Here is a 17,232-nt window from a genome sequence, read left to right as displayed (position 1 = left end):
ACTACTCCTTACCCTGAAATGCCACTCTTGGTTACAGGTTCTTTCCTCAGTCCTTCCTGGATCAGTAACCTGGAACTGTGTATTTGGTGACAAAGCTGCCACTTGGAACCTGTTCCAATACTCCGCCACATTATGGGTCTGAGACTGCATAATGTCTGGGCACAAAGCTTCTACCTGAATGATGGAATGCTTCACAAAGCCCCACACTTCTAGCCAAATTCACCACTGTCTGCAAAACTCCCTATTTCCTTATGCCAACTTGTAATGGAAAAATGAGTCACTATGATTTTTCCTTTGATTTCCCCATCAGAGTTTAGTCTTGGATGCATTTTCTGGATCTATGTGAAGGAATTTCCCTGGGGGGAATGGAAGCTCTCTCTGTCTTGCTATTTCACTATCTTGTTTTTTTTCTCCTTTGAATCTTATGTAATTTTAATAATACTTATAAGAAAAACTTTGAAAAACATGTACAAACAATAAAATATTTTGTTGGCATATACAAACTGTCAGTAATGTGACCATAAGGAAGAAGTCTTCCAAAGTTAGTATGAAAAGTCTGATGATTTCCTTTGAGGATTTCTATATAGGATATCCTCAAGGTATTCACTGACTATTTTCATAAGATTTGAGATAAAGTATATTGGGATTTACTACTGAATTATCAGTTGCATTTCCTGTTGCAATGCCCTCCAAAAAAAAAAAAGTTATTTCTTAATCATTTCTACATTTCTGAAATATTCTTATTCTTTTAGATATCTTGGCAATTAATTCCTGAGTGCCTTAAAAATGTATTACTGTCAGCACATATTTGTTGTACTGATATTTGACCAGGACTCTGTGTGTGTGTGTGTGTGTGTGTGTGTGTGTGTGTGTGTGACACACACACACACACACACATATATCTATGTATATTATGTTGCAACTTTGCACTTTTGTGTATATATGTCTTTGTGGAGGAAGGGAGGAGGAGGAAGAAGAAGAAGAAAGAGACAGACAAACAGAAACAGAGACAGAGAGAGAATGTGAATTTTGATTTGTTTTCATTTCCCAGTGGATTAACAGAGCTAAAAGCTAGGTCAATTGATTTTACTAAATTGTATATTTTTATAACATTCAAAGTAAAAAATTTTAAAAACTATCAGCTTAAGTTGAAAGGAAATGTGTTTGGAGAAAGAACAGGCTAAAAAAACACATATTCCATCACTTAGAATTTTCTTTTGTTAATATTACTACCTAAATCCCTCTTTAATGCAAAATTAGGTCACAAATATCATCATATGATCCATCCTACAAATGATTTTTTCTCTCTTACTAGCCCAAACCTTATCTTCCTCCTTCTCTACTTGGTTGCTATTGTTTTTAATCTTCTTACATTTTTCTCTCTTTCATTAGTACTTTTACTAGAATGGAAACTTTGGGTTCAATGACAATATATGTGTATATAAGAAAGAAACGGCCTTCCTTTTCTACAGACAACAACTAAGGCTTATTCCCTCTATGCTTTTGTTCTTTACTAGACAATGTGAAGGCTATCCAGGCTAACTCATGACCCTCTCTCAAATCTGTAAACAGTCTAGCAGAGGCATCACTGTGGCTTCCATTGTCCTTTCTGAAGATGTTTCTGGTTATATGGAGCTTTGCCCCACACTATGCACAAAAAGCTTTGGGATATGTAATTTCAAAATCAAAGTTATTTTATATTCTCTAATATGAAATGCTTTCCAAAGTAGAAGTGTACTAGATTTAGTTATTCCAAAATATAGATAATTTCTATTTTAAAATTTTCTATTTTAAATAGAAATAGTTTCTATTTTATTTCTAATTCAAAAGTTTTTAAATCAATTCACCCTTTAGGACACTGTTGATTCTATTTTAGCCTAATACATTCCAGGTAAATAATAAGTACTTTTCATAAACACTCTCAGTCATGATCTATGATAGTTTAGGCCGTGTTTCTCCATCATTATAATAGTGCTGTAGCTAGAGTGTTCTCTTAAGGTTAGCCAGTTCTGGGAATGTCTCATTTCTTTTCTTTGTATGACTAGAATGAATAGAAACCTTAGTAAAAGAGCAATGAAGATATGAGATACATAGCTTACAGAATGGGTAGATTCCAAAGACACTACCAATACAAAGTAATTTTGCTCTCCAATATAAGCAAAAATTAAGGAGAAAGAAAGTATAAATAAGGCTAATGAAAATAACACACATTCATTTACTCATTTTTCTTGTAGTAGAAAGAAGAAAATCTTACCTTAAACATGACATTGATTTCCTCCCCTAAAGGATCGGCATTTACCATTGTGACTTTCAGAGGAACTGCATTAGAACTGAAGAAGGAACATGTCTGCAAATATAACACGTATTATATATGGAAAATTTAATATAGGAATGGGTATAACATCATATTAGGTATGTTCCCTTTATTTGTGCCTTTAAGTCATGGAACCAGTGAGAAGAATTAGTAGCAGTATTTGCTTATTAAAAAGAATGAAGAAAAGACAGAGCTTTTACCATGAAACTCCCCACATTAAATCAGTCATCTTACTATGTAATTAGGAGATGACAATTTTTTAAAAATTCAGACTTAATAATTAAAATAAAAAAAATAAAAAAGCTAATATAAATCCATGAAGCCAGCTGAAAAAAAGTCCTCAATATAACAATATTTTTTATGAAAAAATGTTTATACAATTAAGATGCTCATTACTAGATTTCAACATTGTATAGTTATCTTGTCAAATCAAAATGGTACATGTACCTTATTAAACTCTGTTTTCTAAAAGCAACAATTATAAGTTTCAAACAGGTACATTTGGGTTTGATTAAATAAAAATTAACAATTAAAATTATATAAAAGTAGAATTAATTGAATAAAAATTAACAATTAAAATTATATAAAAGTAGAATTAATTGTCATGGATAGTAGTAGGCTTTGTTCACTGGAAGTCTTCCTACAAACACTGGCTATCAATCAATCAATCATAAACATTTATTAAGTACTTATTATGTAGGCACTATGGTAAGCACTAGAGTAGACTAATCTACCACTTGTTCATTATTTGGTGGAAGAAATTCTCAATTAGTTAAGTATTGAAATAATGGACACTTAAGATCTCCAACTCTGAGATTTTATGAATAAGCTATGATTTTTTACACTGCAGAAACATAAGCCCATATAATAATATTATAATGTTCACGCAAGTATGAGAAAGACATTTGTCTTTCTTGATCTCTTGGATTTCCATGTTACATACAATGTTTAAAGCAACAACAAGAAACAGAAGTTCTAAATCCTGATCTAAGAAATTAAATATTTTCATAATGAGTAGAAAATGACTCATTTCATACATAAAAAGCAAAACTTCTTAGACCACATACATCTTAGAAATACACTCTAATGGGATCACTACAGAATTTTTTTATTCTCGTGGAAGACTTAGTAGGAAATTCATATTATTGTTATTATTATTATGTCTTTTTCAAAATATATAAATTTTGCAGTTGGTTTTGAATGACTTTAAATGGTCTGCAGAATTTCAGGAGGGTCTTTGTGGTCATTCATTAACAAATAGATATGACAAAATATGTACAAGAATTTTCCAATATCTGGGTTTAAATTATCCATGTAACTCCAGCTACATCATCATACTTCTACCTGTCTACTGACTGTTGCACTGACTTTGAAAATATTATTTCAATATAAATGTATATTATTTCATACCTTAATATTCAGTTCTTTTGCCACAAGACTTGGATTGAGAGGGAGACGACATTTATTTCTTAAGAAAAAGGACTGTACACGTTCCATGCTTCTTTGAAGGACAACCTAAGAAAAAGACACACCTAAATGTATGTGAAATGATCAGATTGCTGCTGTATCACTTTTTAATTGATAACACTTGAAATTGATCGATTTTGTCCTATAATTGCCCAATTCATGATTCTTTATTTTTGACCCTAATTAGTTCAGAAATTCAGATGTCCAGTAATGAGTTTAAAATACAGAAATGCAGTTATCTTAAATCGCTAATCTATTCTTGTGTCAAGGAAATCTGTTAGCCTTGAAGAATGAAGGTGGAATGTGATCTAGTGTTTAGACTACCAAATTAACCTTCAAGGATGTCTGGTTTGTTATCTAAAGAAGTTTGGCACATTATTTCTAACTTGTCAGGTGGACTCAAAAAATGAAGATTTCTTAGTCACAGGAGGACAAAGGGGTTTTTGCTAATCCCTCATTCCCAATGTCCAAATATACTGTTTCCTCATACTTTAGCTCTGTATATCAATCGTATTGATTTTTATGATACTCACCTCTTTTAACCAATCATTACTTTCTCTCTACCTATTAAGTCCTAGTTTTTGTTCTACACTTCTAAAAGCCATAAAAAGAATAGCTATTCCACTTCAGGGTCTTACCTTTGTTGAGGAAGCTGAGATCCTATTTACTGGCACTTACTAATTTATTTACTTACACTTTACTAATAAACTGACAGTGCTCAGAACTTTGTGCCTCAGTTTACTTTTTTTGACCATAATGTAACAGAAATACATAAACCCAGACTTACCATTTAAGGTACAATTTGAGAAGAAAAAGATATGAAAGTAGAGCATTAGCTAAAGAAATAATGTAAGAGAATGGAATCACATTTCCTGGAATATGAAGAGCTTCTTAGCAAGACTGTAAAGTATATAATGAGAATTAAGAAAGATGCATTTTCTTTAGGGCTCCAAACTCAAAATGTAGAGGAGTAAAAGACTCAGAGATTCTGTCAAAAGCTACAAGTATGAAATAGAAACACTAGCTGTAGAGTCTAATAATGCACTGGAAAAAAATAACTTCAAAGAATAGCAGAAAATGTATTTGTCTCTTCTACCTATACACCAATGTGCAAAGGACAGATTCTAAACAAAATTAATTTGAAATATTAATGCAATAAATTAACTATATTCATGATTATCACTCAAACCTGACAAGGCAAAGATTCATAAGTGGGCTATAAAAAAGGTATACCTTTTGAAGAGGGAAAAGATTAGTTGAAAGTCAGTAGTAAATTTGCATTTTATGTCAAAAAAAGGTCATTAAGTATATATCTACAGGAAAATCCATGAACCTGAGGGAATGGATGGAGGGAATAAAGCATGAATAAGAAACTTGAGTGAGGAAGAAAGGAAAGAGAAAGAAAAAGCAATATTTCTCCTTGCTTTCATAAGACTCTCTCCAATTTCTAGCAAAATTCATGAATCTCCTACAAAAATATAATGAGACAACTATATATATGATCACTATACACCAGCATGACTTACTAAGAACAACTTATGCTAGATTGATCTCATTTTCCTATTTGATACTTCTCTTCCTCCTCCTCTTCCTCCTTCTACCACCACCACTACTACTACTATTAGTACTACTATCACCATCACTGGTAGATGAAGAAAATACCATAGATATAATAGTAATAAATGTTAGGAAAGTCTTTCATGTTATCTTTGTGAACAAAATAGAAAGTAATATACAACTAATCAGATAAATTTGGAACTTGTTTAAAATCTATATCCCAAGAGTCTAGATTACTAAATTGACATTAACATAGGTGGAAAAACTGTGTGGATCTGTTCTTAGTCCTGTTTTGTTCATCATTTAAAGTCAATAACTTGGATGAAAACATCAAAATAATGATTATAATGGGTAAAATGAAGCTGCAAGAAATAGTCAACACTTTGGGTGACAGAATTAGGATCCAAAAAGCTCTTGATAGGCTAAAATAATGAACTAAACTTATTAAAATGAAATTTAATTCAAATACATATAAAACTCATGGACCTAGGCTCAAAAAGTCAATTGTACAAATTCAAGATGAGTAAAATTTGGCAAAAAAGGTATTAAAATGAAAAAGACACATACTCAGTGCTTCAATGAGCTGCAAACTCAATGAATTAACAGTATTAGCCAAAAATTAATGTGATCTTAGGTTACATACACAGAAATATATATCTTTAATATTCTCAAAAAGAGAATATATAATAATTCCAATGTGTTCTGTTGGACAGCTCAAACCTCAAATATTATATTCAGTACTGGACCATTTTTGCACCTTTTTCTTCCTTTTTTTGAAAAATACATTTCATTGATACTTTTTGTTTTTATCATACACTAATAAAAGATACTATTCCAACCCCCCATTTTTACCATCCATTTAAAAAAGAAAAAACAAAACTGCCCATTACAATGACTCTTTCTGACAAAATTACATTCTGCCCTTTGGTCTCCTGCACATTTCTACTAAGACGACAGATATATGTTTCATTATCTCTACTTCAGGACAATCACTTATTTTTTCATGTGCTCATAGTTTGGTGTCATTCTTAGAAATATTTTCATTCATATTACTATAAACATTGTGTGTATTATTCTTTTGATCAGCTTCTTTCATTCTATATCTTTTTTTTTTTTTTTTGCTGAGGCAATTGGGGTTAAGTGACTTGCTCAGGGTGACACAGCTAGGCATTAAGTGTCTGAGAGCACATTTGAACTCAGCTCCTCCTGAATTCACAGCTTGTGCTCTATCCACTGCGCCATCTAGCTGCCCCATCATTATTCTGTTTCTTGGAATTCCTCATACTTGCTATTTCTTACTGCATGAATTATTATTCTATCTTCATGTACCCCAGTTTTTATTTTAAACATTCATTCTGCAATTGATAGATACATGACATCTACTCTTTTTTTTTCCCTCCTGGTTCTATGGTTTTAGTTTTAAGCCTTATTATTATCTTATTCTCCCAATCACTCTACCATATCCTTTGTTGTTTCACTATCCATATCTTCTTAACTGTGTATATTGCCCAAGATTCAGGCCGAGGCCTTCTCCTTTCTCTCTACAATCATCACTAGAAGTACCCTTTTAGCTTACTTATTATCTCTATACAAATGACACCCAAATCTATACATGTAACCCTAACTAGACATATTTCAAACTGAATTGCCCAAAGAGTTCTCAAACTCAACATATCCAAAATGAATTTGTTTCAAATTGAAATCATATATAGCCTGGTTGCAAACTACTTTTCTAGCCTTTTTAAATACTACTCCCTGCTCTTGCAGTTTGTAATCTAGCCAAATTGTCCTTGTTTCCTTACTCATGATGCTCTATTTCTTGACTTGATGGCTTTGCTCTAATTATCCTCAAAGATGGAATGTAGTCCATCTCACCTAAGCCTCAGAGAATTCCTGTTATTTCAAGATATAGTTCAAGTACCACCCTGCATAAAGTCTTTCCTGATCTTCCTAAATGAAAGTGCCCTCTCTTGTAACCTACCTTAAGCATATGTATGCATGTGTACTTATAAACTTTGAATTTATTCCAAAGACAGATTAGATATTTTTGTGTCTTCCACTACAAACTAAGCTATTTATACAAGTAAGGACTGTTTCATTCTCTGTATTTATATTTTAGACTCTATCACAGTGCTTGAAACATAATATGCAGTAAATATTTGATTTTTTTTGCACTATTACAGAATATGCTAACATGAATATTTTGTACATGTTCTCTCTCTCCCTTTCCAAACACATGTATAGGTATGAATATGTGTGTGAATATATATGCATATATACACATACATATATTCTTTGTATGTGCAGGAGAAGGAATTTTCTTTTTTTTTTTTTTTTTTTGGTTTTTTTTTCTTAATTAATATTTTATTTTATTTTATAATAACTTTATGTTGACAGAATCCATGCCAGGGTGATTTTTTTACAACATTATCCCTTGCACTCGCTTCTGTTCCAGTTTTTCCCCTCCCTCCCTCCACCCCCTCCCCTAGATGGCAAGCAGTCCTATATATGTTAGATATGTTGCAGTATATCCTAGATACAATATATGTGTGCAGAACCAAGCAGTTCTCTTGTTGCACAGGGAGAATTGGATTCAGAAGGTAAAAACAACTCAGAAAGAAAAACAAAGATGCAAATAGTTCACATTCGTTTCCCAGTGTTCTTTCTTTGGGTGTAGCTGCTTCTGTCCATCATTTATCAATTGAAACTGAGTCTTAGTCAAAGAAATCCACTTCCATCAGAATACATCCTCATACAATATCGTTGTCGAAGTGTAAAGTGATAGGAGAAGGAATTTTCAAGGACACTGACAGAACTGAATTCAAGACCTTAAGAAGATTCAAATCTAAGCCATGTGAGAAACAGCTGAAGGAGCTGGGAAGTTAGCCTAGAAAAGGAAGACTTGACAGGGAAGATATGATTACAGTCTTGAAATATTTTAATGATTTTAACATAAGAAATGTTTTTCCCATTTTTCTTGGCACTAGAAACAGGTAGAACTGAAACCAGTGGCTTGAAGTTATAGTGAAGTAGTTTTTATCTCAATACAAAGAAGAAATTCTTTAAGATTAAGTTCTAAAAAGAAGGGCTATCTCAGAGAAAACCAAGTTCTCCATACCAAAAAGTTTTCAGACAAAAGCCAGATAATTACTTGACAAAATGTGATTCATGCTTCAAAATCCTGAATGTTAATATTTGTGAATATGTTTTTAATGTAAAAATCAAGAATAGAAACTCCCCAAAAGAATATGATGAATTAGAGTAGAAGTTGTTCAGCAATGAACTGAGTTGCTAAAGTGGGATGTAGAAAACTCTTTTCTTACAGATATTGAATAATATGAATATTTGTTCAGAATTGTTTAAGTAGGGCATCCATGTTTAGGCTCTCATCACCTCTCACCTAGATACCAAATACCTTCCTAATAAGTCTCCCGATTTTCTAATCTCTGGGCCAAACTAATGTTACAGTGATTACTTCTAAAACACACATTTGAGCATTAACTCTTCTACTCACAAATCTTCAGCAAATTTCTACTGCCTCTATAACTCTTTAGTCTGACATTTAAATCTTTCAAAAATATGATTCATTATTTTTTAAATGTTATTTCATTTTATTCCCATTCAATGCAAACATTTCCAGGCAAACCAACCAAAGTGGTAAAGCTATTCTCCAATTTTACCAGGATGGTGGATTCATTTCTGAAGCAGTCTGTTTCTGACCTTCACCTCTTAAGAAAATTTTCTAGCACAGCTAGGTTTTATCTTATCCTACTACTACTGCTGCTGCTACGACTACTACTATTGCTTCTGCTGTTTCTATTACTACTAACAAAAAAGAATAGCTAATAGTTACATATTGTTTGCTATGTGCTAAGAATTATATACTATATAGGAACTAAAGTGCTTTACAATTCTTATCATCTCATCTGATCCTCACAATAACCTTGGGGAGGAGTTACTATTATGCTCACTTTACAGATGAGAAAACTGAGTTAGAGAGAAGTTAAGTGATGTGCCTAGAGTCAAACAATTGGCAAATATCTAGGGTCAAATTTAAATTCAGGTCTTCTTGACCCTGACCTCCAGTGCTTTGTGTACCATGGCACAGCTGCCACAGAGAGGCTTTTCTCAGTTCTTCCCTTCCCCCATTTGTTTATGCTTTCTTTCTTTCTTTTTTTTTCTATCTCAGTATTTTAATTTTTCCAGTTACATGTAAAGATAGTTAACATTCATTTTTACAAGATTTTGAGTTCTAAATTTTTTCTCCCTTCCTGACCTTCCACCTCCCCAAGACAGCCAGTAATCTGATATAGGCTATATGTGTACAATCATTTTAAACCTATTTCCCTATTAGTCATGTTGGAAAAGAAAAATCAGAAAAGGAAAAAAAAAATCACAAGAAAGAAAAAGCAAACAAAAATATTTAAAATACTATGCTCTGATCCCCATTCAATCTCCATTTAAAATAGAAGTTTATTGTCTTAGATCACTGCATTGCTGAGAAAAGCTAAGTCTGTCATAGGTGATTATCACATTATCTTACTGTACTCTTGATTATGCTCATTTCATTCAATATCAGTTCATGTAAAGACTTTCCAGGCTTTTCTGAAATCAGTTTGCTCATCATTTCTTATAGAACAATAATATCATATCATATACTATTACTTATTCAGCCATTTCCCAATTCATGGCCATCCATTAAATTTCCAATTTCTTGCCACCACAAAAAGAGTTGCTAAAAACATTTTTTGTACATGTAGGTCCTTTTTCCTCTTTTATGATTTCTTTGGTATGCAAACCAAGTAAGACACTGTAGACCAAGACATGGCTTTCTTTCTTGAAAATACTATATATATAGTACTTAATTCTCTGTGCAATATCTCCTCATAAAATATAACCACCTTGCATACTAAAGTCATTTAGTAAATGTTTGCTGAATTAGACAGAACTGAGTTAAACTTGTGAGAGGTCCGGACTTCTGTCTTACTACAATATATGACTAATATAACACAACAGGATATAAAATCGGGCCTTCAGCCACAGAAAGCACCAATACTGCCACAATCTTCACAAATAGATGTACAGATATATACCTGCCGGGCTGATCCGCTAGTCTGTCGGACTTTCTCTGCAACACCTCCTAAAAGTTGTACAAATTTTGTCTGCTTTAAGAGTTCTTCCCTTAGTCCCTTTCCTCCAATTGACAGGAAGGCTCCCAGGATATGCTCGTATCGAACACCAAAATGTGCATCATGTAGGGCATCTTTCAGTAGCCTGTTATAGCAAATATTACATCAAATTATGTTGAGAACTTAAATGAAATTTTAAAAAATCAGTGTTTTTTATTTTTCATGTTTGGAATTATTAAACTTTTTAAATAAACTCATTATCCAACTATTTCATATTAAAAATTCTTTTAAAAAATCACTTCAGTGTTACAATATGCTATACATTCTTAATTTAATAAGGAAAACTACAATAGCACTTTTGTTGTCTATTTCTTAAATAAAAGCTTTTGCATCTATAGTAAATTAAAACTAAAGACACTATTTGGCAAGTAAATTTTCTAATGTACCATTAGCATAACTTTAAAGAATCAAAATTTATGAAATTGAATTCATACCAATATAAGTAGTGTGCTATACGAATATTCCCCAATGCCCGGGACAAGAGAAATCTCACTAATGAATTGTCCAAGTAAATTTCATACTTTAAAGCCTGTGTGGAAAGGAAAAGAACTATTAAAAACCATTCTTATTTGGATATGAGGAACAGAGACAAGGACTGGACCTATGATTTCACTGGTACATGGCATTCTCATATTAGAATTGCCCTCTCTCAATGCAGCTCAAACATTTCTCTGGAAGATGTAATCTTGGAGAATTGCTTAGAGCACTGAGGTTAGGGAATATACTCAAAATCATGCACTCAATGTCAGATACAGGACTTGAATTCAGATCTTTCTGGCTCCAAAACTAGCTCTCTATCCATTATGCCATTATGTCTCTTACAGGAAAGAAGAAAAGAAACAAATATTTATCACACTCCTACTATGTGACAGGAATTATGCACTTTAAAACGAGTTTTAGAAACTTAAGAAATGCTACCTATTGTGCCATTACAAAATAAGAAAAATGACCAAGCTCACTTGTACAAACTGTGGGAGGAAATCAGTTAGCTCATCATCACTAATTGACTCAATCCAGTTTACAGCCAGGGTCCTCACTTCCTGATCAGCAAATCTGGAAAAATATGAAAGAAAGTTAAAGCTTCAATTTGCTGCTAGAAGAAACATACCTATACAAACATATTTTGTACTCATGTAGTATCTCATCTGTACAGAGATATGTGTTCCTTTTCCAGAAGGAAATTTTATCATCTCAGACAGATTTGTTCTACTGAATGTATTAGCATTCCCAGAAATAGTTTTTAAGTACCAATTATCAAATATTTCTTCCATAATACAGAAATACTTCTCTAATATAATGTTCTTTGAGAAATTCTTATAGTACTTTAAACAAGAGGAGGTTATAAATTTTATTCAAAAAGTCATAGTTTTGTTTGTTTTTGCTTTAATAAAAAGAAAAACCCAAACTATTAATTCAATAATTTTAAATCAATGCACTAATTTTTCCAAACCTGGGTTGATAGATAATTAAATATCAATAAATCAATAAATATCAAGAAAAAGATACATATTTGCACTGAGATGAAAGATATTTTTACATAAACGCATATAACACCTCATTTAAATTTTATAAAAATATTAAATGTAGTCTCATAGTTGAACTTACTTTGAATCCAGCAGTTCCAATGCATTCAGTGGAGACAATGGTGGCCACTGCTGAAGTAATGAGTATGTTTTAGAAAGATTTGCCCATTTCCAATTTGGGGCACTTGCTAGTATTTTTGGAAGGCAGCTTGGGTGTTTAAGGCAATAATAACGCTTTTCCCACAAAAAGGCTTTATCTTCTTTAGAAAGTCTATACATAATAAAATAAAATTCTTAGAGTTATAATAATGACACGTATCTCAAAGATTGCAAAATCAAAAGAGACGACTCCAAAGCAGTCACCTCATGACTGAAATGCTATATTAACTATGTTGTGTGGAAGAGGCACTAGAAATGGTATTGGAGGATCTGGGTTTCAGCTCTGCCTTTGACTCTAGATATATCCTTATATCCAAAATAAAAGATATTTATATTGAAAAATGCTAGCTCATTAGGATCAAATTTAAAAATAAACAAAACACTCTATAATAGAAGTCTTAAAATACTACATAACAATGAGCTATTTTCAATGATAAAAAGGAATGACATAATATCAAAGTTTCAAGGAAAGTCTTACTTATGAAAACAATTTGAAGAAATGACCTTTTGGTCACATTCAAATACAAAAAGAATTACACTTGAGAGAGAAAGAAATTATCATAGTACTTTATAGGAAGAATACTAGATTTGGAGTTGAGAAACTCTGTATGTTGCCTCTACTAATTACTTCCTAGGCAGCTAGGCAGATTAAATCACTGGGACAAGAGTAAGGACCACCTGAGTTGAAATCTGGCCTCAGCCATTTACTAGCTGTATAACCCTGAGGAAGTCACTTAACCTTGTCTGCTCAGCTTCCTTATCTAAAAGATGAGATGAAGAAAAAAATGGCAAATTATTCCCATGTCTGTCAAGAAAACCCTAAATGGGGCCACAAAGAATCAGATACAACTGAAACAAATGAACAACAGAAAATTATTCTGCAGATGAGATGAGGTAGATCCCCTCATCTTTAGAAACCAAAGTTTTCTGTAAAACAAGAGAAAAAGAACTGATGGCCTCTTAAAGTTTCTGCATGCTCTAGCACCATGAGAACTAGATATGTATGGTATTGGATTACAAAATGTGCTTAAAATCAATTATCAAACCTATGTAGTAAGCTAAACTTTTTTTTTGCTTATCACATTCATCTGGTTAGCAATAACCACTGCTTTTGCTACTGCTCACAAATAAGTCCAAGTTAAAGTAAATAAATCAATAAGCACCTATTTTGTGTCAAGTACTGGGAATATGATAACAAAATTAAAGTAATTTCAGTCCTAAAGAAATTTACTCTCTAACAAGGGGAAGGAAGAGACAACAAATATAAATCTATGAAAGACAAATGCAAATCACACATCAGGTAACTTTTAAGAAGGCAGAAGTACTTTTTAATCTGGCTTACAACTTTATCAATCACTAAACCGAAATTGCTTTCTCCAAAGTTACCAACAATCTCTTAATGGATAAATGAATTTTTGTCCTTGTCAACTTATTTGTAACATCTGATCATCCTCTCCTCTCAGGGTTTTTATGACATTACATTCTCTTGATTTTCCTGTCTAAACAAAACTTCTCATTCTCCTTTGCTGGCTCATTATTCATATCACACTCTCTCTAACTGCGAGTGTTTCTCAATGTTCAGTTCTAGATTCTCTTCTCTAAATAATTACATCAGCTCCTATGGAGTAAACAATCTCTCAGATGATTCTCTTAGACCTATTTACCCAGTTCTAACTTCTCTCTCTCTCTTTTTTTTTTTAAATAATTTTTTATTGACAGAACCCATGCCAGGGTAATTTTTTACAGCATTATCCCTTGCATTCACTTCTGTTCCGATTTTTCCCCTCCCTCCCTCCACCCCCTCCCCTAGATGGCAAGCAGTCCTTTACATGTTAAATAGGTTACATCTGCAGAACCGAACAGTTCTCTTGTTGCACAGGGAGAATTGGATTCAGAAGGTATAAATAACCAAGGAAGAAAAACAAAAATGCAAGCAGTTTATATTTATTTCCCAGTATTCTTTCTTTGGGTGTAGCTGCTTTTGTCCACCCTTGATCAACTGAAACAGAATTAGATCTCTTTATCGAAGAGATCCATTTCCATCAGAATACATCCTCATACAGTATCATTGTTGAGGTATATAATGATCTCTTGGTTCTGCTCATTTCACTAGCATCAGTTCATGTAAGTCTCGCCACTCCTCTCTGTATTCATCCTGCTGGTCATTCCTTACAGAACAATAATATTCCATAACGTTCATATACCACAATTTACTCAGCCATTCTCCAATTGATGGGCATCCATTCATTTTCCAGCTTCTAGCCACTACAAACAGGGCTGCCACAAACATTTTGGCACATACGGGTCCCTTTCCCTTCTTTAGTATCTCTTGGGGGTATAGGCCCAGTAGAAACACTGCTGGATCAAAGGGTATGCACAGTTTGATAACTTTTTGAGCATAGTTCCAAATTGCTCTCCAGAATGCTGGATGTGTTCACAATTCCACCAACAATGTATCAGTGTCCCTGTTTTCCCACATCCCCTCCAACATTCCACATTATCTTTCCCTGTCATTCTAACCAATCTGACAGGTGTGTGGTGGTATCTCAGAGTTGTCTTAATTTGCATTTCTCTGATTAATAATGATTTGAAGTATATTTTCATATGGCTATAAATAGTTTCAATTTCTTCGTCTGAGAATTGTCTGTTCATATCCTTTGATCATTTATCAACTGGAGAATGGCTTGATTTTTTATAAATTACAGTCAATTCTCTATATATTTTGGAAATGAGGCCTTTATCAGAACCTTTGCCAGTTCTAACTTCTCTTCTGACCTCCAGTCTTTTTTTTTTTTTTTAATTATAGCTTTTTATTTGCAAGATATATGTATGGGTAATTTTTCAGCATTGACAACTGCAAAATCTTTTGTTCCAACTTTTCCCCCCATCCCCTCCCCCAGATGGCAGGTTGACCAATACATATTAAATATGTTGAAGTATAAGTTAAATACAATATATGTATACATGTCCAAACAGTTATTTTGCTGTACAAAAAGAATCAGACTTTGAAATAGTGTACAATTAGCCTGTGAAGGAAATCAAAAATGCAGGTGGACAAAAATAGAGGGATTGGGAATTCTATGTAGTGGTTCATAGTCATCTCCCAAAGTTCTTTTGCTGGGTGTAGCTGGTTCAGTTCAATACTGCTCTATTGGAACTGATCTGGTTCATCTCATTGTTGAAGAGGGCCATGTCCATCAGAATTGATCATCAGGTAGTATTGTTGTTGAACTATGTAATGATCTCCTGGTCCTGCTCATTTCACTCAGCATCAGTTCATGTAAGTCTCTCCAGTCCTTTCTGAAATCATCATGCTGGTCATTTCTTACAAAACAATAATATTCCATAATATTCATATACCAAAATTTATTCAGCCATTCTCCAACTGATGGGCATCCACTCAGTTTCCAATTTCTGGCCACTACAAAAAGGGCTGCCACAATGACCTCCAGTCTTTTATCACCAACTATCTTCTAGATATATCAAACACAACATCTCTAAAACTGAGTTCATTATCTTTCCTGCTTATATATCAAAACCTATTTAATGTAGCTAAAAACTAATGGTCAGGACTTGCTGATTTCTGTACATACAATAATGCCTGTAAGTTCATCCCTATCTTTTTATCCTCATTGTATAATTGGTAGCAATACCGAATCAATAGATTCTCAGACTATTTTGTTACAATAACCTGTACTGAACTCCTCTGTATATATTTTATTTGTTCATTTACTATTTAGTATAGTTTTTTTTTTATATTTGTTGTTTTCCCCATCAAGCAGCAGAATCTCTAGGACCAAATTATGTTTTATTCTTTGCAATGTATTTTCAACTACTAAAACTGTACCTGGCACATTATAGGTGCATCACAAATATTTGCTGATTGACAATTGCTGGAGAGGAACAAGGAGACATAAATTTGTCAAGTTTTGATGGAATGTGGAGTATAAGAAGGGGAAAAAGAATTATGGAAGGCTGGCAAAGTAGATGGGAGGCAGATGAGGAAGGTCATGAAAACAAGGATCAGAACCTTTTACTTTATTTAGCATTTGACAGGCAATGGGAAGTACTCCTCCCCAGTGGGAGTAAGGGAATGACATGGTCAGAACTCGATGATTGTTCAAAGAACAATGTGATAGACTGGAAAGGAAAGAGATTGAAAGGAGCATGGTTATAAAGATCTTAAAATATTTTATTATATTTAAATTAGAAAGTGTTATCTAAAACCATGTTTATCAAGCACACTGTAAACATCATAAAACTAAAAAAAAATGTATACAAATAAGATTTTACATCATCGGAGTTACACATTTTATAAAGTATCAAGACATTAATGCTTAGAATAAGTGAAAAGAAACCTACCCAAATGAAGAATCTCTGGAAAGAATGGCAAGAAGTTTTCCTTTAGTATCTTTTTCCAGTGTTTCTAAGCACTGTTGCTGTACAATGCTACCATTAACTTGAGGTGTTGTATAAATGATATCAAATGTTGGGGAAGGAAAGTCAACCTTAACAAATTAAACAAAAGCCAAATTTTAGTTTTTCAGCTGCAAATAAAACTGTAGTTGTATTAAAAAAATTATTACTATTTTTGTTTTCATAATGCCTAAATTTTCCCTTGTATCATTCCCCTCCCCACTCCTAGGAATTGTTCCATATAACAAGAAAAACAATCATCAAAACTGATTGACACATTGAAAAAAATCTAAAAACATGAAATATTATACCCTGAGGAACAAATAAAAATAATACAGTTCTTTCCAAATTGACAGTATATCAGCTTAATCTCCTGTGACTCAAAAAACTAACTCTTTTTTAGAAGCTAAGGACTAAAATCAAGTAAGACCTCAACTGAGGTCCTTATCCATTACCTCACTATGGCAAAAGTAACTCAAGCTTTTTGATGGTTATATTCAAAGAGTACAAGCTCTGGCAGAAAATAAGTATACATATGAATTTGAATACTGTATGTCTGTTGTTTATGTACAGGCCTAGGTAAATTCAGAAAGGCTAATCACCAAGG

General features: G+C 32.9%; 1 protein-coding gene across 1 annotated transcript in view; it reads right to left on the bottom strand.

Moving 5' to 3' along the window:
• The window catches only part of PIK3C2A (phosphatidylinositol-4-phosphate 3-kinase catalytic subunit type 2 alpha), a 159,933-nt gene that overhangs the window by 40,407 nt on the left and 102,294 nt on the right, over positions 1 to 17,232 (bottom strand). Inside the window, exons 15-21 of the mRNA XM_051965392.1 lie at positions 16,572 to 16,717; positions 12,133 to 12,321; positions 11,487 to 11,580; positions 10,962 to 11,056; positions 10,432 to 10,612; positions 3,725 to 3,829; positions 2,255 to 2,347 (exon numbers count right to left, since the gene is read on the bottom strand). Of these exons, the coding sequence (XP_051821352.1) occupies positions 2,255 to 2,347; positions 3,725 to 3,829; positions 10,432 to 10,612; positions 10,962 to 11,056; positions 11,487 to 11,580; positions 12,133 to 12,321; positions 16,572 to 16,717 (903 nt within the window). The remainder of the gene's footprint in view (positions 1 to 2,254; positions 2,348 to 3,724; positions 3,830 to 10,431; positions 10,613 to 10,961; positions 11,057 to 11,486; positions 11,581 to 12,132; positions 12,322 to 16,571; positions 16,718 to 17,232) is intronic.

This window comes from Antechinus flavipes, chromosome 6 (genome assembly GCF_016432865.1).
Source record: "Antechinus flavipes isolate AdamAnt ecotype Samford, QLD, Australia chromosome 6, AdamAnt_v2, whole genome shotgun sequence".
Taxonomy (NCBI): domain Eukaryota; kingdom Metazoa; phylum Chordata; class Mammalia; order Dasyuromorphia; family Dasyuridae; genus Antechinus; species Antechinus flavipes.
Note: the sequence above shows the minus strand (reverse complement) of the source record. Positions and strands in the feature narration are given on the sequence as shown.